General features: G+C 45.1%; 1 protein-coding gene across 10 annotated transcripts in view; it reads left to right on the forward strand.

Moving 5' to 3' along the window:
- Window positions 1-21,821, forward strand: part of EPB41L1 (erythrocyte membrane protein band 4.1 like 1) — a 172,951-nt gene that overhangs the window by 101,904 nt on the left and 49,226 nt on the right. For all 10 annotated transcript variants that reach the window (XM_081009181.1, XM_081009177.1, XM_081009182.1 and 7 more), the window contains one exon: window positions 20,077-20,279. In XM_081009181.1, coding sequence (XP_080865307.1) covers window positions 20,091-20,279 — 189 coding nt within the window. In that variant the 5' untranslated portion in view covers window positions 20,077-20,090. The remainder of the gene's footprint in view (window positions 1-20,076; window positions 20,280-21,821) is intronic.

The following is a 21,821-nucleotide window of genomic DNA, read 5'->3' on the forward strand; positions in this document are numbered from 1 at the left end:
ATCTAATCTAAAAAGAAACAGGAGCAAAGGGAAGGGAAAAGAAACAGAAGAAAGGGAAGGAGGGAAGAAAAATTGAAAAAGAAAAAGACGAAAAGACTTCTGATTCTCTTTCTGTCAGCCAAATATAGTAACTTGTTCAAAGTATTCACTCAAATTGGCTCCAACTATTTTGTTTTCTAGAAACCAATATTTTTTGAACCTTTAAATCCAGATGTTACAAGTTAATTTTCTCTTTCATGCAAAAAGTCCATAAGAAGTTTCCAATACTTAATAAATGTCAATAATTATTTTTCTTAGAGTAAACACATTTCTTCCTTTGCCTCAGGAGGGCTCTTGGGCTCGCTCTGGCTTTTGTCACTTTCTGAAGTAGCCAGTGTCTCCCTTGGAGTACTCTTCCCCAACGCTGCCAACCTTCTGCATCCTCACATATAATATTCCCAACATCCTTTTATCCTTAACAGCACGTTGGACTCCTGTAGCAGGTTTGCAGCTTCTGTGTGCATGTGTGAATGGCCTTTTATGCTACAGCTTCCCAGCTGCCCTGATTCCTCTCAGTCCCCGGCATAAAAGGGGTAGACCAAGGCCACACAGTGCGTCCAGGGCTGAGCTGGGATTTGGAGCCCAGCTTCTCTTGGTCCGAGTCCAGTTTTCTATTCCCTGGAACCACACTGGCTCAAACAAGGTGGCTGTTGTTTTTGGACAGTGTTTTCCTGGTACTGGCAGTTAGTCTGAGAGCTTCTGGCGGGTGAGCGACATCCTCAAGAACTTGAAGGGACTGGATTTATATGTGAGTTCGCCCCTTCAGAATAGACCATTGAGACTGGGAGCCTCAAATTGCAAAGCCGACCATGTTTGCTTGGCAGGTTGGCCTTGGCCATTCTGGCAGCTTTGCCAGTAGGAGGTATGTAACCTGCCACTCTTCCTTGGCCGAAGGCTGGAAGTTCACAGGAGGATACTTCTGAAGTAATGTTTTCTTCCATGGGAGTGATTTTCAAATGTGTATGTGGAGGAATACATGTTGGAACCAGAAGTAATGGAACAAATTGGGTGCTCACCTTGCTCCCCACCCCCCGGAATATCAGTTCACAGGAGTTGGCAAAAATATGTCATATCTTCCTTTGAGATCTTAGAATCCACTTGGATGACCACTTCTGCTTTAATCCTTTGAACACATATATTTAAAAAGCAACAAAGTGATCCAAACTAGGGAGATTGTAAGACTTCCTGCCTTAAATGAGAGATAATCTACATGTGGAACTACCTGGACCGCAAACTCTGGTTATCTTCCCTGTTACTGGTGTCTTGCTGGTACCTGACTTCTTCTCTCTCTTTCAGCAAGCTTTGAACTCTGTTGTTGTTTGGGTATATTGACTGTCTTGAAATCATCGTCTGCTGCTTTTAGTTTCTCATTGTGCTATATATTACAGTGGTACCTCGGGTTAAGAACTTAATTCGTTCTGGAGGTCCGTTCTTAACCTGAAACTGTTCTTAACCTGAAGCGCCACTTTAGCTAATGGGGCCTCCCACTGCTGCTGCACTGCTGCTGCGTGATTTCTGTTCTCATCGTGAAGCAAAGTTCTTAACCCGAGGTACTATTTCTGGGTTAGTAGAGTCTGTAACCTGAAGCGTCTGTAACCCGAGGTACCACTGTACATGGTTTTAATGATGTGGATTCCTGTTGCTTTTTAATTCCAGCTTTTGTGTCTCTGTCAGGCAGAAAAAGCAAAAATTTCAGTTTTAAATAAGACATTATAAACACCTCATGGTGCCTTCCAAATCTATGATTCTACCTCTTTGGGGCTTCAGTGAAGTTGTGGATCTGATATGTGATACCATTTTTTTATCTTGGATGTGGTGAAGGCCACACTCTCTCATGGGGAAACTTGGGGGGGGGGGGACATGTTAGTGGTGCACCATAGTGGGTAGAGTGACTCTTACTTTTGATACATGATACTCCATTGAAGCCCCACACAAATCAGAGGCTTACTCACATACACAACATCTTCCATCCAGTTTAAGGACCAATTTCAGCCAGGCAAAAGCACTTGAGGGTGAGGGGTGTGGCTTGTAGTGAGCATGGGGAGGTCTATGCAGCGGGGCTAGGCATTAAGCCTCCAGGCTGAGGTCCATCCATCCACCCCCAATTTATCTAGCTCTGCACTGATAGTGAGACTTTGGAGAGTTACTTCCAGGCAGATGTCTTTTCTGGCTCTGCTACCTGAGTTCCGAAACCTGGAGGCTGAACCTCAGCCCCTTCTTTGTTTGCAAAGCACATACTCTGCCACTGAGCTCTGAGCTATTTTAGATCTTAGAAATTGGGTGGCTCAGTTCAGTGTTAAGAGGATAGAAGTGCAGCTGTGCCAGTTCAGAATGTGGAGGTCCCTCTTTGTGTCACCAGATATTTTCAGAAGCTTGCCGTCTGACTTGAGCCAGCCTGTCCTCTTTCTGAGCGGCATCCTGTCCACCCAGCCCCAATATCTAGTGTGCTTCCTCATATTCCTGTATATGACTTCCCCAACCATCAGCACCTTGCCCGTTAAATTAAAAAAAGCATCTTACAGCCATGTATCACACACTTTCCACGGCAAGCTTTCTCTGTCACTGCTGCCGACCGAAGACTCTCTTTGAAGTGAGGGGGTTAAAGGCATGAGTGTAGCTTTATTATGATTTTAAATTATTAAGAGGTTTTGGTTTCTTCCCTTTGGGGAATAGCCCTTCAAGGGCTGTCTTTGCAATTACTCCTTTAGAGTTCAGTGCTTGGCAGATCTGTGAGAACCACAGGTTGAGACACAGACTATGCTCAAAGGGAGCAATCAGCTAAGAGGTTAAGGGTGCAAACTGGAGACCTGCCCAAGGCAGCAGATGCACAAACTCTTGGAGAACAGGGGCTAAATGGCATTGGTGACACATTTCTGATGGCTAGGTGACTGGGCAGTAGGATAGCAGATGTGTGTATTTAGAAGCACATTGTAAGTGGGGGTGGGGTGGAGCTCTAATTCTTCACGTTGCAGTTGGGGCCTAAATCAGCTGAAAGCACTCAAGAAAGCACTGCAACATCTCACTGGCGATTTCTGAGTTCCGGGGTATCAGGGAGTCGACTGAGAGGGATGAGACTGAGGAGGAATAGTCGAGACCGCCACCCCTCCTGACCTTCCCAGAGAAGAGGAAGGCAGTATTGAATTACAGCAGTGGTTTGAGGAAGGTCACAGCTCAGAGACAGGTGAACAGAGGCGCTGGGAGGTGTTGGGAGAAGAGAAGGGGGAGACAGAGACCGAACAACCAGCTGACACTGGAGAGCATTCCTGACCCCTCTTCTCCCAGAACCCGATGTGCATTGAAAGTGAAAGAGCAAAAGACTCAGAGACAATTAGCCCCTGGTGGCCACTGTAAGGGAAAGTGCTGTTGCTAGGAAGGGAGAGGGGAGGAGCTCAGTTGGAGCAATGCCATTTTTAGGAAGGCTGCATTCTTTTGTCGTTCTTTGTGAACAAATGACTTGGTAAGAACTCTTACCTTTTCTCTGATTCTGGGCTGCCCTGTGGGAGGGAGCTGTTTCCCCCAAAGCCTGACACGGGGCTATGGAGCCGGGGGGTGGGGAGCAAATCCAGAGCTGGTAATTTAGTGATAGATGTCCATGCATCTTCAGCCCAACAACATTCAGGGTGCTCTGTGCAGTTCTCCATGTTCTACTTCACAATATATATATTGTAGAGACGAAACAGGGGCAGGAAAAAGTAGCCATGGCTGCATGCATACTATGCATTTAAAGCATGTGGCTCCCTTAATATTCGGTTGGATGCTGCTCAGAGTGGCTGGGGAAACCCAGCCAGATGGCTGGGGTATAAATAATAAATTATTATTATTATTATTAAGAATCCTGGGAACCAGTTTGTTAAGGTTGCTAGAAATTGTAGCTCTGCGAGAAGTCAACTATCGTTCCCAGGATTCTTCAAGAGAAGTCATGTGCTTTAAGTGTGTGGCATTTGCATAGCCTAAAGCTGGCTGGAGGCAGGGATGAGATGGAGGATACAGTGGTGCCTCGCAAGACAAAATTAATTCGTTCCGCGAGTTTTTTCGTCTAGCGAATTTTTCGTCTTGCGAAGCACGAAATCCCATAGGAATTCATTGAAATTCAATTAATGCGTTCCTATGGTCAAAAAAAGTCCAAACAAAGCCAAATTTGGTACAACAAGAGTTTATTAAGTGCTCTTTAAAGTCGCACATACTGTAAAGAGCATTTCAAAAATTGAAGGAACAATAAATTAAGTTTCTAAACATGACAGAAAAACATTTAAAAATCAACAAAGTGTACAGTACATTTTCTAAGACTCTGGGGGACAACTCGAAGAAGGTTCCTCTTCCACTATTTGCTTCTTGCTGAAGAACCCCCTCCTCAACTGTTCCCCCTGCCACCCACCACACAGAAATTCAAATCCAGAATTTTTTTAAAAAAACAGCAGAGTGGCCCAATGGTCACAGAAAATCATAAAATGCAGAAAAAACACACACAAGCTTCCAGATTCTTGCAAACCCCTCCCCAACACCAAGTCCTTGAATTCCAAACACCCCAACCCAAAATCCAACCCCCCCAAAAAAGTTTTAAAAGTTTAAAAGAAGTTTTGGAAAAGCTTCAAAAATCACCAAAGTCTTCAAAAACCTCAAAAAAGGCTACCACACCGCGTTCTATGAGTTGCTCCTCGAAGTCAAGTTGCAACTGTATTAACGGTGTTAAGAAAAAGGAAACAAACTTGCAAGACGTTTTCGTTTTTCGTCTTGCGAAGCAAGCCCATAGGGAAATTCGTCTTGCGAAGCAGCTCAAAAAGCGGAAAACCCTTTCGTCTAGCGAGTTTTCTGTCTTGCGAGGCATTCGTCTTGCGGGGCACCACTGTATTTCTTAGGAAGAAAGGCATCAGCTGTTGGAGTTCTGAGAGAAGGCAAGGACAGAAGATGTGTTTCCACTGTGTCCACCATGTGTTGTACTATGAGCTCCGCTTTGTTTGAAGGAGTCACACAGGAGACACAAAGCAGGGATGTATGATTTGATCCAGATTCCTGGCATGTGTTCATCACACACTTGATGACATTTCTCTCCCTTTCACTGTCACAGCACTCACCATTTACCACCATGTGGCTTACACAGTAGAAGCATATCTACAGCCCAAAACTTGAAGCGCTCCTAAGAGGAACGATGCTAGAAGTTTATAAAGATCTGCACTCTTTGGGGAGAGAATAAACATAATAGAGAAATTATTCGTTGCCTCTCAAAACACTAGAACCTGAGGTCATCCAGTTAAATTAATTGGCAGTAGGTTCAGGACAGACAAAGGGAAGTGCCATTTTAAGCAATGCATAATTAACATGGAGATTGTCGTGGGATGTTGGGAGGCATGGACGTGAGCATAAATGGCTTTTAAAAGGGGTTAAAAATTCATGAAGGGATAGGCTTGTTAATGGCTATTAGGCATAATAGCTAATTGGCAGCTCCATGTTCAGAATATCAGATACTGGAAGCAAACAGCAGAGAATGGCTCCTTGCTATCCAATTTTGTGACCTTCCCGGGAGCTAATAATAATAATAATAATAATAATAATAATAATAATTTATTATTTATACCCCGCCCATCTGGCTGGGTTTCCCCAGCCACTCTGGGCGGCTTCCAAAAGAATATTAAAATACTGTGATACATCAAACATTAAAAGCTTCCCTAAACAGGGCTGCCTTCAGATGTCTTCTAAAAGTCTGGTAGTTGTTGTTCTCTTTGACATCTGGTGGGAGGGCGTTCCACAGGGAGGGCGCCACTACCGAGAAGGCCCTCTGCCTGGTTCCCTGTAACTTGGCTTCTCGCAGTGAGGGAACCGCCAGAAGGCCCTCGGTGCTGGACCTCAGTGTCTGGGTAGAACGATGGGGGTGGAGACGCTCCTTCAGGTATACTGGACCAAGGCCGTTTAGGGCTTTAAAGGTCAGCACCAACACTTTGAATTGTGCTCGGAAACGTACTGGGAGCCAATGTAGGTCTTTCAAGACCGGTGTTATATGGTCTCGGCGGCCGCTCCCAGTCACCAGTCTGGCTGCTGCGTTCTGGATTAGTTGTAGTTTCTGGGTCACCTTCCAAGGTAGCCCCACGTAGAGCGCATTGCAGTAGTCCAAGCGGGAGATAACCAGAGCATGCACCACTCTGGCGAGGCAGTCTGCAGGCAGATAGGGTCTCAGCCTGCGTACCAGATGGAGCTGGTACACAGCTGCCCTGGACACGGATTTAACCTGTGCCTCCATGGACAGCTGTGAGTCCAAAATGACTCCCAGGCTGCGCACCTGGTCCTTCAGGGGCACAGTTACCCCATTCAGGACCAGGGAATCCTCCACACCTGCCCGCCTCCTGTCCCCCAGAAACAGTGCTTCTGTCTTGTCAGGATTCAATCTCAATCTGTTAGCCGCCATCCATCCTCCAACCGCCTCCAGACACTCACACAGGACCGTCACCACCTTCACTGGTTCTGATTTGAAAGAGAGGTAGAGGTGGGTATCATCCGCATACTGATGAACACCCAGCCCAAACCCCCTGATGATCTCTCCCAGCGGCTGCATGTAGATGTTGAAAAGCATGGGGGAGAGGACAGAACCCTGAGGCACCCCACAAGTGAGAGCCCAGGGGTCTGAACACTCATCCCCCACCACCACTTTCTGAACACAGCCCAGGAGGAAGGAGCGGAACCACTGTATGACAGTGCCCCCAGCTCCCAGCCCCTCAAGACGGTCCAGAAGGATGTTATGGTTGATGGTATCAAACTCTGCTGAGAGATCCAGCAGAACTAGGAATCAGCTCTCACCTTTGTCCCTAGCCCGCCGGAGATCATCAACCAGTGCGACCAAGGCAGTTTCAGTCCCGTGATGAGGCCTGAATCCTGACTGGAAGGGGTCCAAATGGTCCGCTTCTTCCAGGTGTGCCTGGAGTTGTTCAGCAACCACTTGCTCAATCACCTTGCCCAATAAAGGGAGATTTGAGACTGGGCGATAGTTGGCCATCGTGGCCGCATCTAAAGATGTTTTTTTAAGAAGTGGTTTCATGACCGCCTCTTTCAGCGGGTCTGGGAAGGCTCCCTCACGGAGGGAAGCATTCACCACCCCACGAAGCCCATCGCCCAGCCCTTCCCGGCTAGCTTTTATAAGCCAGGATGGGCAAGGATCAAGGAGACAGGTGGTTGGTTTCACTCGTCCAAGCAGCCTGTCCACATCCTCGGAGGTAACAGATTGGAATTGATCCCACGCAATTTGACTAGACAGGACTCTAGCACTCTCCCGCTCCGGCCCTGCTCCCACGGTGGCGTCTACCTCTTCCTGAATCTGAGCGACTTTATCTGCAAAAAACTTTGCAAAATCATTGCAGGAGATCATGTGGCCCAGTTGGCCACTGCTGCAAACAAGCCTGGCTACATGGACTTTTGTCCTGGTCTAGCAAGTCATTTCTTAAATTACCAATTGATTGAAGATGATCTCCTTAATTGGATATTAATTCTTAAGCTTCACGTTTTGCACATGTACCCTTAAATATGCACCAAACAACATATCTAGCTTTCCTTGCATTAAGGAAAGGGAAATCTCCCTTTAGCCAGTTCAGCTCTCGGAGAGAAAGGCTACTTAACTTTAAGCTGGTTAAGGATTCTAAGCTGGTAGCTGTGAGCCTCGACTATCTGTTGCAGTTGACCTCAAATAGCTAAAGTAGATTCTCAACCTCTCTCCCCATCAATGCAATAGGTTAAAGTGGCAGTCTTAGCCCCGGTTGTTAGAGAGTAAATCCCACTTTGCTCTCTGGGTCCCACTACTGAAATAAACATGAACGATGGAATATTTTCCTCTTAATTTAGAAAACTGTTTCGCAGTAAGAGAAGAGCTGTCCTTTCAAAAGCTGTAACTTTAGTTGCTTAATGTCCCATTTATGAGAAAAACCAGGAAGCTGCTGCTCCATATCCCTTTCTCCCTCTTCCTTATAACATCTAAGTAGGCACAATTTGTGGCATGGTGCGATCATGCTGTGCATTGCTCCATTGGTTGGCAACTGGTTTTGCAGCATTGCACAGTCCATATGACATCACAGCACACATTTTATTTACCTAGATCAGGGGTGGGGAAACCCTTTTCAGTCTGAAGGCTGCATTTCCTTCTGTGCAACCTTGTGGGGGCAGCATATCAATAGGCAGAGCAAATCGTGCAAATTTTACCCTTTCTACAGTAGGCTAGTTCATCCACACAGTCATGCATCCCTCTATCCTTTATCTAGGCAAGTAAATGGCATCATCAGAATTCAAGAACACCAGGCAAAAGCACTCAAGGGGTGCATGAAATTGGGCTGGGAAAGGAATGTTGCCAGACAGAGAGACTTGGAGAGCTGCATTCCCCCCCCCCCCCAGCAACCAGACCCAGATGTTTCAAGCAAGAGGGGGCAGGAGACACAGGGCAGCAGCAGCTCTGTGCTTCTCACAAGGACTTTCAGCCCTTAATTCTTGCTCTCGAAGTTGGCTAGGGGACACTATACCTAGAAAGAAAAAGAAACACAATAATTATATAAACATAAAGTGGTATTCTGCTGTCACTTGCCTGATACTCAAAGAGCATGTATATTCTGGCTGGCAGATCAAAACCTGCCTATCTTGCTTCTAGATAAGGGATCATTGGGAGAGGGGTATTACCCCCTTCACTTCCACACAACTACTAACAGTGCACTTCTGCATGTGACAGCTGCATTGAGTTCAATGTGACTTACTCCTGGTTGAGTGTGTATAGTCTTCCCCTTAGTAGACACCCTGCTATATTTTCTCCAGGCATTGATGGCATATATGTGGTAGGTGTCAGCTGCTCTCCTTCACGCGTGGCAGAAATGCAGCATTCACTGGAGAAACTGCAGTTGTCTGTACATGATACGTTTATTAGAACTATGTTATTTTAGATGGGTGCATTTATCACAGCAGACAGGAAGACAATGAGTTATGAACAATGGTTCCCAATGCTGATCTGTTCCGTTGTTTGCCATTTTCTTTGACTGTATACACCCAAATGCTGCCTCCTTGGTCTGACACGAGCAGTGTGTTGGAACCTGCCAAATAAGATACAAAACTTTTTTTAAAAAAGTGTTCCCTGTAAAAACATTGATTCTGTTGCAGTGGGTCAGATCTGCATGAACTGTACAGAACTTAGAATTTTACCATGTAAGGCTTTTTCTAGCCATGGGTGTTTCAATGTGGGCTTTCTGTGGGCATATGATGATACATGTTCCCAAACTACCAGAATAAATTGTGTAGATGTGTGTGCCAGTGAGAAGAATCTCTTCTATTAAAGGTATGTGCAGATCCAGCCTTACTGTGACAACAGGATGTTTTTGCATTTAGGGCACAACTGTACATGATTGCCCATCACTGCCCATCACTCCTAACGCAGGATGCTTGAAAAGACAAGGCAGGACTTCCGGGGTGGCGCCATCGGCAATGGCGGACTCACTCTGAATTGGAGGGACTAGCTCCGCGCGAAACGGGTCTTCTCCGCTACGGCGAAGCGGGGACCCTTTTAAAAATCACAGGCGGATAAAGCCTGTGACCATGGGACTCGGCGGGCACCCTTAGCGCCCCCCCAACCCGCAAAGGAACCCACTAACGGGCTCCGAAGCGAAGAGGGGGAAGTGGTGCGGTGCTATGAGTCAACTGCTATTTCCGTGGAGCAAAGCCGCACAGCTGTTGCCGGAGAGCGCTGCCTTTTTCCTGGGACAAATTGGCTTCTAAAATAAGCACCCGTGAGTACTCAAACTTTGAACAATTGGACTTTAAATAAGGACTTGCGAGCAGAAAGGAATTGGACTTAAAAATTTTATTTCAATTTGGTACTGAAACGGGAAGGTCTAAACAGGAAGTCAGCCTTCCGTTTCTTTGTAGACAGAATAAAGCAAAGACAACGTAAACTAAAGCTCAGAAAATTGCCTCTAAAGGATTGGCTTTCATCATTTAAAATTGTTGAACCCCCCTTCGGCAGCAGGAGAAGAAGGGGGATCTTTTCTGGACTGTTTAAACCTGCAGAAGTGAGTTTAAAGTAAAGTAACTTTCCACCGTCCTGATCCTGGAGCGGGGTGTCAGGACTGACGTTTGAAGCTCATCGACCAGAAATAAGCGCTTTTGACAGATAGCTAAAAGAAGAGGATTCCATTGTTTCCATTGTTTCCTTTCGCACCTTAAAGGAACAAATATTGACAAAATAACCGAAAAAAGGAAACTCTGTTGCTAGACTTGTCTTTAAAAGAAAGATTAAACAGAAGTCTTCCCCCTAGAGGGAGACTGTGAAACTGTAACCAACTCCTGGGAGCCGGCATCTGTTGCAGATTACAATCGTGGGAATAGACATCTGACCTTCAGGACAATGCATTCAGAAGCTCTGTTGTGTGCTTTCTATAAAACAAATGCCCTACTGGAACAGTTACATGAGAAGACGAATTTGATGGCTGACTCGATTAGAAATTTTGAACAGGCAGTGGGAAATTTTGAACAGGCAGTGGGAAAATATGTGGAGCCCACCCAGGAATTAAATCAGGAGTGTGTCTTGACAGAACAGGCCCTACAGGAATATGAGCTTTCGGATTTGACAAATGAACTTGGAAAAAGCCAGATTTGGAAAGAAAAAGTTTGGTTTGGTTTGGAAATGGGGGGTTGGATAGACCCTCCTATGAAATTGGACTTTTCAAGCCTGGCAATGGGCCGTGAGATGTTTGGGATTGTGGGGGCTCTTAATTTTGGAGGGATTCTGAAACATGTTTTTAAATACCACATGGAATTTAGTGTCGATTATGGAAAAGGGGCTGATCTGTCGAGAAGGGTAAAAAATACTGCTAAGTTGGAGCTCCCACGAGTGAAAGGAGCAGGAGACAAAGGAAAATACAGCTATAAATATGAAGAAGAGCTGTGGAAGGGACATGGAAGGGACTTAAGGGCCTCGGATATAAGATTACCAGGTTAATGCGCCAGATTGATGGGATAATAAGGACTGACAAAACCCGGGACCAGGAGGAAGGGATGCTGGATGAAGATTGGATTTGTTTTTATTTCTTTTTTTCACTACTAGGACTGTTTTTATAAAATTGATGAATGTTAGAAAAATGTTGGAATGAAATTACTTGGCTTTAGTAAAAATGTTTAAAGAATTATGCAAGAATATCATGGTTATGAAAAGTTGGTAAAAATAAGATTTAAGTTTTAAGTCTCAAGGTTTTTTTTTTATAGTAAGATAAGATTAAAATAGTTTAAGGTAATGTAACGACAGAATATTATGAAATATGGAAAATGAATGTTAGAATGATGTTGGATAGAAATTAAATGGTTTTTAGCTGAAATATTATAAGGGAATATGAAAAATGGATTACTAACAGGTAAAAATTTAATGTTACAATACTTTAAGATTAAAGATTAGGATAATTAAAGAGGGGAAGGATTTGCTGAACCAACAAACTGAACTGGAATACAAAAAAGGGAGGCGTGAGGAGGTCCGGGAAACAAGCTAATGAAAAATAAGTAATGGAAAGATTGACTTGTTTTTAACTATTTTTATTTTGTATTTTTCTTTTTTCCATTTTTATTTTGTAATATTTTGAAAACCGTAATAAATATCTTTTTTAAAAAAAGAAAAGACAAGGCAGAAGGCAAAATCAACCTCACTCCCTACTTTACAGGTTTGTGTCGGCAACCTGTGTTTCGAAGATGGCCTTCTGCTATCATGTGTAGTTCTGTCCTAAAATCTTCCACTTGTGCCTATAAAAGCCTGCTTTGCATGTTTTGATTGCTATGAAAAGCAACTGTATTTTTTTTTTTTTTTGCAGCCAACGGATAGGGTGATATCAAATACTTTTACCACTTAGAGTAGACCCACTGAAATTAATTGACATGATTAACAATTCCATCAATTTCAGTGGGCTTAAGTCTTGAGTAGGACTAGCACTGGGTATTACCTACTAAGTATGGGTCTAATACACAGAAGTAACAGTTGATTCAGGTGCCCTGGTCAAATCAGGGTTTCCAGGCACATGCTTTAGGACAAATATTACATATTCACTTTACATGCTTGCTGCAAAAAGAACTCCACCCCAAAACAAAACTCTGGTGTCTCACCTGAGGTTTTTTTTTAACAGTAACTGTAATATGTACATCTGCCAGAAGCCTATAATTTTCACTCCTTTGGGATGTTCATTCTTTGGCCCCTTAAACAACTCCTTCAAAATGAAGCAAGGCAGGTTTGTGTGCCTCTAATATGCGGAGGGAACCACTTGAGGCCCACGCCAGGGACTTTTCAAAGCGATAGTTACAAAGACCTGAATGCAGGTGCTTTATCCTTCAACAGGCAGAAAGACTTTGCACAGAGTGTGAACTCACAATGGAATTATGTGCTGCAGGAGCTTTTTAGGAGAAAAGTGAACTCTGGATTTTAAAATGAGGAGAGGGAAGGGCTGGGTAATATGAGCCTGGCTGACATGTGTAGCCACACAAGTAAAGATAAGTATTTGCTTAATCAAATGCCATGCCCCAGGGCACAGGCTGATGGCGTGGGCAGGGTTTGTCAACACCATGCATTGTGTTCAGTGCCCAACCAGGCGCATGCTCTGAGCAACGGGAAGTTAGGTTGGAAGCACTGGGCAAAGGTGGGGAAAACACAGAACTCACACCCTGTTCTCTTGAGGTGAATTCTAGGTTATTGGTATGCTGCCCATCCTCATTAGGAAGCTCAGCATGATTTAGTAAAATGGCATGGGTGGATAGTAGCGAAGGCTGCTGTTCTGTGGCATGAACAGTTTCTGGTACTTCGGCAGTTTACTCCCACGATAAATCTGCATTGCTACAGCATCATTTTACACATGCAGAATAGATGAAGCTTTGGGGAAGGGCTGTTGCTTGGTAGTAGAGCGTGTGCTTTGTATGCAAAAGATCCCAGATTCAATCCCTGCCATCTCCGGGTTGGGGTGGGGAAAGGCTGTTTGAAACCCTGGAAAGCGACTGTCAGCCAATGTTGACGATACTTAGCTAGATGGGCTAATTGCCTGATGTGGTATAAAGCAGATTCCTATGCTGGCAGCTGATAGAGGAACCCCATAATTAGGACCCAGCATCTTTCCTTTGGGGATCTGAGTAGAAGACATTTTGTACTTCTTCACATGTTGGTAGTCTTTGGGGGAAGGTGGTGGTTGTTTTTGCTCCAGCACTTCAGATCAACTCTAAGTGTGCAAACTGCATTTCCCGGTATGTGGTTCAATCCTATCAGAAAAGAGCTGCAGTCTGGAAGTTCCAGAAGCCTTGCATGTTATACCTGGATGTTGCTGCTGCTCCATAAAATCTCTACTCCTAATCTACCTGCAGAAAAGTGGGCACAGATTTACCGTATTTTTCGCTCTATAACACGCACCCAACCATAACACGCACATAGTTTTTAGAGGAGGAAAATCCGTAGGCATGCCACCCATAGGCATTCCCTCCATAACACTCACAGACATTTCCCCTTACTTTCTAGGAGGAAAAAAGTGAGCGTTATGGTGCAAAAAATACAGTATTTATTTTTTTTAAAAAAGAGAATCTGGGGCAAAGAGAAACAAGCAAGAAACTCCATAGTCTCCCAGTTCAGTAGCAGATAGAGAATCTCCAGACTGCAGCCTCGCAAACCTAGCAGGTGGACAGGCTTTTTTCTTCAGAGAGCAGAAATTTTCACAGTGCTGCTTTGAAGTGTGAAGGCAAAACCTTATGTGGGATCATCCAAAAGCTCATTTTAGGTGAGCGTAGCACATGCTGTGTGTGAACCCTGCTGTGGTAAGAGGACACAGCATGGCAGTTTTAGTGTGTGAAAATCTCACTGCAAAAAAGGGTATTTTGGGATAAGCAAGGGCACCTCCTTGTGGGTCACCAGCCCAAATAGGGAAAAAACAAAACAGAGTTCTCCTCCAGAAACTGACACTGTTGCTCTTCTTCTCCCTGTGTCTGTGATTTCCAGCCACTTGCTAATAGGCCAGCTACCTCTTAGCCTTTCCAGCTGAACCAGGCGGCATGAAAGGGAACTGGCCTCACCATGGATTCCCTTCCTCCTTTTCTTCGTGTACCCTTTGCAGGACATATAAAGCAAGGCTAAGGTGTTTTGTTTTTTCTTTGGGTAAATGGACAACTTTTGTCTTGGGCTTCATCCCATGTCCTGTCCAAAATACTGAAGTCCATCCACAGGCTCAGTAAAGCCATGTGAGCTCCACCTTTGGCTCCAATCCTGGGGCTCTACACCCCATGTCCCATCTACCACACCCAAATGGTTCATTTCAAGAGTTAGTAACCAAACTACCTCTGCACCACAGATATCTGGATGGTTATCTCACATCCCATCCCAGTTGCAGTAGGTAAGAGTAGACAGCATCTCCTGTTCTTTCAGCTCAGTGGCCCTTGAGAGATGTTAATGAACTCCTATCAGTATTGACCATGCTGACTGAGGTTGGTGGGAGATGGGAGGCCGAGATGGGAGTCCAACAACATTGGGAAGGCTAAAGGTTCTCCATCTTTGCTTTAACAGATGACTGCACCTTCTGGTTATATAGCAGTGGATTTGTTCAGCTTTTGCTTTCCTGCATTTTTAATAGGATGTGTGTATTCATTGGTGTGGGGGGTATATATGCATACAGTGTGAGTACACACACACAGGCACATATATTGAACAAGAGTAGAAATTCTCTGCAGAAACCCAGCTGGCATGATTGACAGCTCAGTTCTAACCATGTATACTCAAATGTTTTATTGGAATCAGTGGGGCTTCTGCCCAAGGAAGTGGGACTAGGATTGCAGCCTTGTACAAAACCTTGGTAGCTTTGCAGCTAAAACATCATTAGCTTTTTACCTTGAAAATGGGATTTGTCAATGTCAAATGTGCACTTAAGGAAATGTCCTCTCTTTTTTATGGGTTGTCAGTAAGAGAAGTTAAAAGTATGTCGCTTCGAAGTGGCATTTTGAAATGGAAAAAAGTGTTATTTTGACATGTGCAAACATGCCATTCCCTCAATAATACCAACTTTATTCATATCAACATTTCAGGCTTGGAAATGTATTGTTCCTTTTGACATCTCTCCCACCTCCCATGTAGTACTGAAACGAATTTGGAGGTGGCCAAGTTCCAGGGAGCTTGGATGCTTGTCTCCTAGTCATCTCGAAATATATTTCTCTTCCTTTCAGCCTTGATAGTAACATAAGATCGTAAGTAATTACCCATAGATAAATTAGGATAGGAGGTGGTAACTCAACCAAGGCTTTCCAGTGAGCAACAGTGATTTGACATCTAAACCCAATGCTCTGCACAGCAAGCACTCATCCTGATGGGTCAATTAGATAAGGTGCTGCGTTATATAGAGTCAGGTCTCCGACATGTTTAACATCATTCTTCTCAGAGAACCACTTCCACATTTGCCTTTCTAGAGATAGGGGAAATCTCTTAGCCCCTCCTCCCCAAAAAAGCCGGTACACGGTTTGGCAAAGTAAGTTATTTTCCTAACAAATAGGGCAGAGCTTGCCAACGTTTGTGGTCTCATGGGTACATTTGTAAACTGGTAATTCTGTCATGAGCAACAAGCACACACACCACAACCTATTCTACTGGTTACAACAGAATGCTTCTTTCAAACCTAATTTTGGCAGGGGAGGAGATGGGCATCACATTGGTGACCTCTGCTATATTAGATTACCCAAATGAACAGCAATCTAACAGTTTAGCAACAACCCTGACTTTAAGAGACTGGGGACTAGATCAATATGGGAGTATTAATTATGGAATACCAAAATGTATGTTTGAAGTGTTTAGCTATTGCTATTATTGTTATTGTTGTTAATGAAATGTCTATACTGCCCTTCATTTGACGATCACAGGGAAGTCTACAACATAAAAACACAAAAATACACACCATAACAACAAAAACAACAACACCCTGAAGATCACCTGTAGTTCTGAGAGACTATTTTTGGTTAGCACTCCATTGGTAGTGAAAGCAGAATTTGTTGTTCCAGCAAGAAAGACAACATGGTGCAGTGATGGATTTACCCTATTTATTTCAAGCCTAGTAAGGACAACAACTACTGCTGCTATTTTTGTTATTATCATTATTTCAAATTGTATGCTGCTTTTCCACAAAAACGTGCCCCAGAGCACTACAGCAGAAATCCACATGAATGGGCACTGGGCACCAATAAGTTTGCAGCAGGGTCAGATCCTTCCTCCACTTTCTCATGAGCTGTAATCACCACCACTCTATCCTTCCCATCCACTTATCTGGAGTCTGCTATGGTGGCAGCTAGCAAGATGGAGATATTTATCCTCTACTCCAGTGTTCCCCAACCTTGGGCCTCCAGCCGTTTTTGGACTACAACTCCCATCATCCCTCACTAGCAAGACCAGTGGTCAAGGATGATGGGAATTGTAGTCCAAAAACAGCTGGAGGCCCAAGGTTGGGGAACACTGCTCTACTCCTTCCTCTCAGGCTGTGTTAGGCCAACAGCTCTGGCAGTTGCAATTTTTTCCATCCCCTTCCAATATCAGCAGCCCTTGGAAAGCAGCATTTCACAGAGTGGCTGGCATATGGGTCACTGCTCTAGCTGCACTCCAGGTGCGGGAAGAGGGAATGAAGGAAAGAGCTCCTTCCTGCCCACCAGAACAGCCAGTTAAAGAGATAAGGGGGTCTGGAGGCTGGGTGTTTGGGAGGGGCAGGAGGAAAGAGTTGAGTTGTTATTTGTCTTGGATTAAATTCAATACAGAGAAGAACTCGGGGAGTTGCAATGTAACACTCACCTTCATTAATGCTCACCTTCTGTTTAAGGTGAGCGTTTCAGATCACCAGGGTTCATATTCTGAGCCAAGGAAATGTAAACTTCAGCACGATCTGTGTGTTTGTCTTCCAAGGAATCTCTGCTTATAAAACCCTGTGTGGTTCCAAGGCATGTTTTAGAGGGCACAACCTCAATTTATGTGGGGGCTGAGCAGGCCTTTGCCCCTCATTCTCACCTCATCTGGGCTGTCAGTGTGCTAAAAGACATCCAACACTAGCTGCATGTTGGAGGGAAAGATCTGTGGTGGTGAACAAGTTGTCTTTCAGGGAAGTGTGTCTACTGTTGTTGTCCTTCACATTGAAGTTTATGATACTGTAAACCTCTTGCCCTCTCTCTGACCTCCAATACCGTTTAGCAGGAGATACATAGAGACATAGAAGACTGCTTTATACTGAGACAGACCATCGGTCTGTCTAGTTCTGTACTGTCTACACTGACTGGCAGTGGCTTTCCAGGGTTCCAGGCATGGAGTCTCACCCAGTCCTACCTGGAGATGCTGCAGTTTGAAATGGAGACCTTCTGCTTGGAAAGCAGATTCTCTGCCCCTGATCTGCAGCTCTTCCCTGAAAGGCAGAGATTGCAAAGTATATCTTACACAGGAAGATCTGTGCTGTACTGTTGAATATCTGTGGCTGTCGCCTAGCTCTAGTCTGATGACCTCTAGCTTGCTACATCCTAGTTCACATCAGATATTCATGAAATCCCCAAAAGAGGCATGTTGGTACCTTGATGTATTTTTCTCCCTCTCTCTGAAAAGATCAAGCCTTGCTGTCCTGTACCAAGTCAGACCACTGGTGTATCTAGTTCAGTAGTAGCGGTACTGTTATCTGGACATTATACTTCTGTTGATGCAGCCTAGAATAGCGTTAGCTTTTTTTGGTGATGCATCACACTGTTAATTCCTGTTCAGCATTTGGTCTACTAAAAGCTTGTTTTTCAAGATCCTTTGTCAACTGTGAGACCTGCTGTGCTGACTGTACTGTCCCTGGGATGGAACCTTAGTGCTGGGCACTGATCAGCGATACGAGTCATTTGGAGAGATGTTGCTGGCTTGGCACAGACACCAGCGCATTAATCTATGGCCTTATGTGCAGCTACGTCTGCCATCTCGTTAAGCCCAGATGACAATGTACGGGATAGGGTCAGCCCAACGGCTATGAGTCAGGGCTTTGCAACCAGCAAGTGCTTGCTTTTGAATTCTAATATCCTTGAGGATTGCATTTCTCCCAAACAAGGGAGTGGAAAGATTTGATGCTGTGGGCTTTGACACTGGCTAGATATAAGGCATCAAGTGAGGCTGCGATTCCTTAACCTTCAGAGAAAATGATCTGGCTTTGAGTGCTGCACTGAAATTTTGTTGATATCCTTCCTGCTGTGCTTGAGCCTCAACTGGAAGTTATAAGCATTTGTGGCTGGGCAAGAATTCAGCAGTTCCAGTTCAACCTAACCGCAGATGGGGTTAGCAAGCATCCAGGCACACCATGTCTAATTGTTCTAAATTTGTATGTTGGTGGGCCATGCACATCAGTATACAGGCACTGCAGAAGTAAGATTGCTGGTGATCTGAAACATGGGCTGTGGAATACTTGCTCCCTTTGGTCCTACCTGTAAACACCATCTCTGAAAATGCCACCTACTGTTACCCACTGAAATTTAGCACAGGTTGCCTGAAAAACATTCACCTGTTACCTACCAAAATGTAAGCTCAGTTTGACTTTCTATAGTATTGCATCTATAGTATTGCCATAAATACATGTGATATTTTGCTAAGCTGTATCCTTCAGGAGCATAAGCAAGAAGCCATGCTTTTTAAATAAGTGTTCACGGGGAGAGAGCATCTTTGGCTTCCTCTTCATCTCTTGAGCTCTTCAGAATGCGACTTTGAATATGAATGTTGATTGCCCTCCTTTTTATAGAAGAGTTTTTCTGCGTAGCAGGGGTGGCTAATCCCCAGCTTGGGAGCCTCACTGTCCCTCAAGCAATTTTTTTCTGGCCCTCCAAAATCCCATCCATTAAAGTTAACATGGTGCTGGGAAGAGTGAAGCTCAGTGTTCTGGTAAATCACCTCTGTCCCCAGGCACCACATGGATAATGTTATGAGCAGAGAGGGAAAGATCACCCACCCCCCTCAGCATGGATCAGCAGATGAAGGAGGGGGTCTGCTTCTGTGTGCACCCCCCTCCATGTGAGAATGTGTGGTCCTGCTGCCCCCTGAAGGTGAATACAACCCCCCTTGCTGTATAGAACAGGGGTCAGCAAACTTTTTCAGCAGGGGGCCAGTACACTGTCCCTCAGACCTTGGAGGTGGTGGACTATATCGGGGGGGGGGGGGGATGAACGAATTCCTATGGCCCACAAATAACCCAGAGATGCATTTTAAATAAAAGGGCACATTCTCCTCATGTAAAAACACGCTGATTCCCGGACCGTCCACTGGCCAGATTTAGAAGGCGATTGGGCTGGATCTGGCCCCCAGGCCTTAGTCTGCCTACCCATGGTATAGAAGATAGTTTTGCAATCCTTAAGGTTGGTTATTTTTAGAGTAGGTCTAAAGGTCACCCAGGGGGAGTTCCCTCACCTAGGAGTGCTAGATCAAGCTTTGAAACATAAGGGGCACCCTGGAGCTGAGTTGCCTGTTCTCCGGATCTCCATGACGTTCGGTCATTTTGAAAGGAGTACTCACTGGGTTCTGTGGGGCCCTGATTTTCTGCATGGATGTCCAGGGTTGAGAAACTTTGACCCTCCCGATGTTGTTGTCCTACAGTTCCCACTATCCCCGACTATTGGCCATGGTGGCTCAGGTCAATGGGTGTTGGAGTCAAATGACAACTTAGAGAGCTGGTGGTTCCTTCACCTTGGCTTAACCTGGAAGAATACCGATTTAGCAGCCCCGTCTTTGAGTTCCAAAGCAATAATAAGTGTAGATATAATCTCATTCCGTCAGGAGATCTTTACTGCAAAGATATCCCATCCTCCAATGCAGCATCTCAGCAGGCTGGGGTGTCTGAGATTGGCCTGCAGTGTCCAAGTGGCAGACTCAATGATTGTGCAGATTTGATTTGGAAGCCTCTTTTTCAGGGATGCTGCTGTGCAATTTCCTGGTTCTGAGACATCACCAGGATGGCAAGTGCGTCCCTACAGATTCAGCAAGCAATTGTTTTGATAGCCAGGATTGCACATTTTAATCCCTTCCTTGTTCTTCTCATCTTACCTTTGCAAATGCAGAATAATTAGTAACCATGACGACAGAGACGGGACCAGATTCGGAGGTGAAGAATGCCCAAGAGGAAACTCCGCAGCAGCCTCCAGAGGAGGCAGCGAGTGGGCCGAACGCAGTGACCGGTGGCTCCACACCCACGGCAAACAGCCAGGAAGCCGAGGCGAATGAGAAGCCCGGTGCCCACAGTGACTCGAAGCATGCAGAGCGGGTGAGTTGAGATGGCTGCTGAGAGTGCTGAGCCCGGGCCTAGACAGTGTTTTCAGTGCCTAGCTCAGCCCTTGTGCTTCTCAAGCAATAAAGAAGAGAGTGCCATTGAGCAACAAGAAGACTCATTCATATGCAGAAATTTTGCACGTGCCAATTTGATAGGAACGCGGGTGGCGCTGTGGGTTAAACCACAGAGCCTAGGACTTGCCAATCAGAAGGTCGGCAGTTCGAATCCCTGTGACGGGGTGAGCTCCCGTTGCTCGGTCCCTGCTCCTGCCAACCTAGCAGTTCGAAAGCACGTCAAAGTGCAAGTAGATAAATAGGTACCGCTCCGGCGGGAAGGTAAACGGCGTTTCCGTGCGCTGCTGTGGTTCGCCAGAAACGGCTTAGTCATGCTGGCCACATGACCCGGAAGCTGTACACTGGCTCCCATGGCCAGTAAAGCGAGATTAGAGCCGCAACCCCAGAGTCGGCCATGACTGGACCTAATGGTCAGGGGTCCCTTTACTTTTAATGGTCAGGGGTCCCTTTACTTTACTTTTAATTTGTATGTATAGATGCAACTTTAGAAGTCACTGCTGTAATTTAAATAGGTGACTTGTCTGCCTGCCCAATTTGCTGTCCAGGCACTATTAATGGTCAACGTAACGGCCCCTTCTTTCCCTTTTTATGGTTTTTCATCTTTAAACTAGACTTAGACTTGACAGTCCTTCAAGTCAAGGAGAAACCTCTGTAAAGTAGGACACCCTAGTTTGAGTCCATTGCATCTGCAGCTTTGAGATGAGCCTGGATTGGCTTTCTTCACTCAGTTCCAACTTCAGCATGTCAAGCAGTTGCAACTGAGTGTCAGAAGCTGATTTGGGTTTAAGCTCAGGGTGTGGAAGGCGGCAGATTTATGCCCAACCTGGTACATAGCAACACAGATGGAGGTCAGCACAGGACCAAAACCTGCCCTGGGCTCAAACTGCTGCAGGGGCCCTTGTTTTCACTCACTGCTGAATGCCAGTGGTCAGTCTGTGCTCTGCTGTGTAAGAGAGGAACTCCCATGTTGGAGAGAATAGATTCTAGGCAGGCTTAGATCTGGTATATTTTGTAAAGGGGGTTGGGGTGGGTTATGCATCCTCCCTGTCTAATAAAACGTTCCAGGCAGCTAATGGTATAAAAAACTAAAATGCAATAAAGAGCAATAAATAACAGTATAAAATAGGAGGCATGAACTGCTGATAAAACAATTTAGAAGTTTGAATATTAAAGTGTCTGGGAAATTGATTATGATGATATATAACTGTAGACAAGTCTCTGTCTCTCCCCCCACCTCCCCTAGCGATGCCAGAATTTAAGCCTGTCTAAAATCTATTCTTCACCTGGGAATAGTATATTGTGGGGGCGGGCGGGGGATGCACTATTCTTCCATCTTGGAGCATGGCAGGGGCTCTTGCCTAAGAGTTCTTTTATGACTTCCCCATCCAACATGACTTCTTGCTCCTTGTTTGCTGGTTGAACTACATGTGCAAAGACTTCTGCCCACGTTGTTCCTCTTACG

Source organism: Podarcis pityusensis (assembly GCF_964106645.2).
Source record: "Podarcis pityusensis genome assembly, chromosome: 6".
Taxonomy (NCBI): Eukaryota; Metazoa; Chordata; class Lepidosauria; order Squamata; family Lacertidae; genus Podarcis; species Podarcis pityusensis.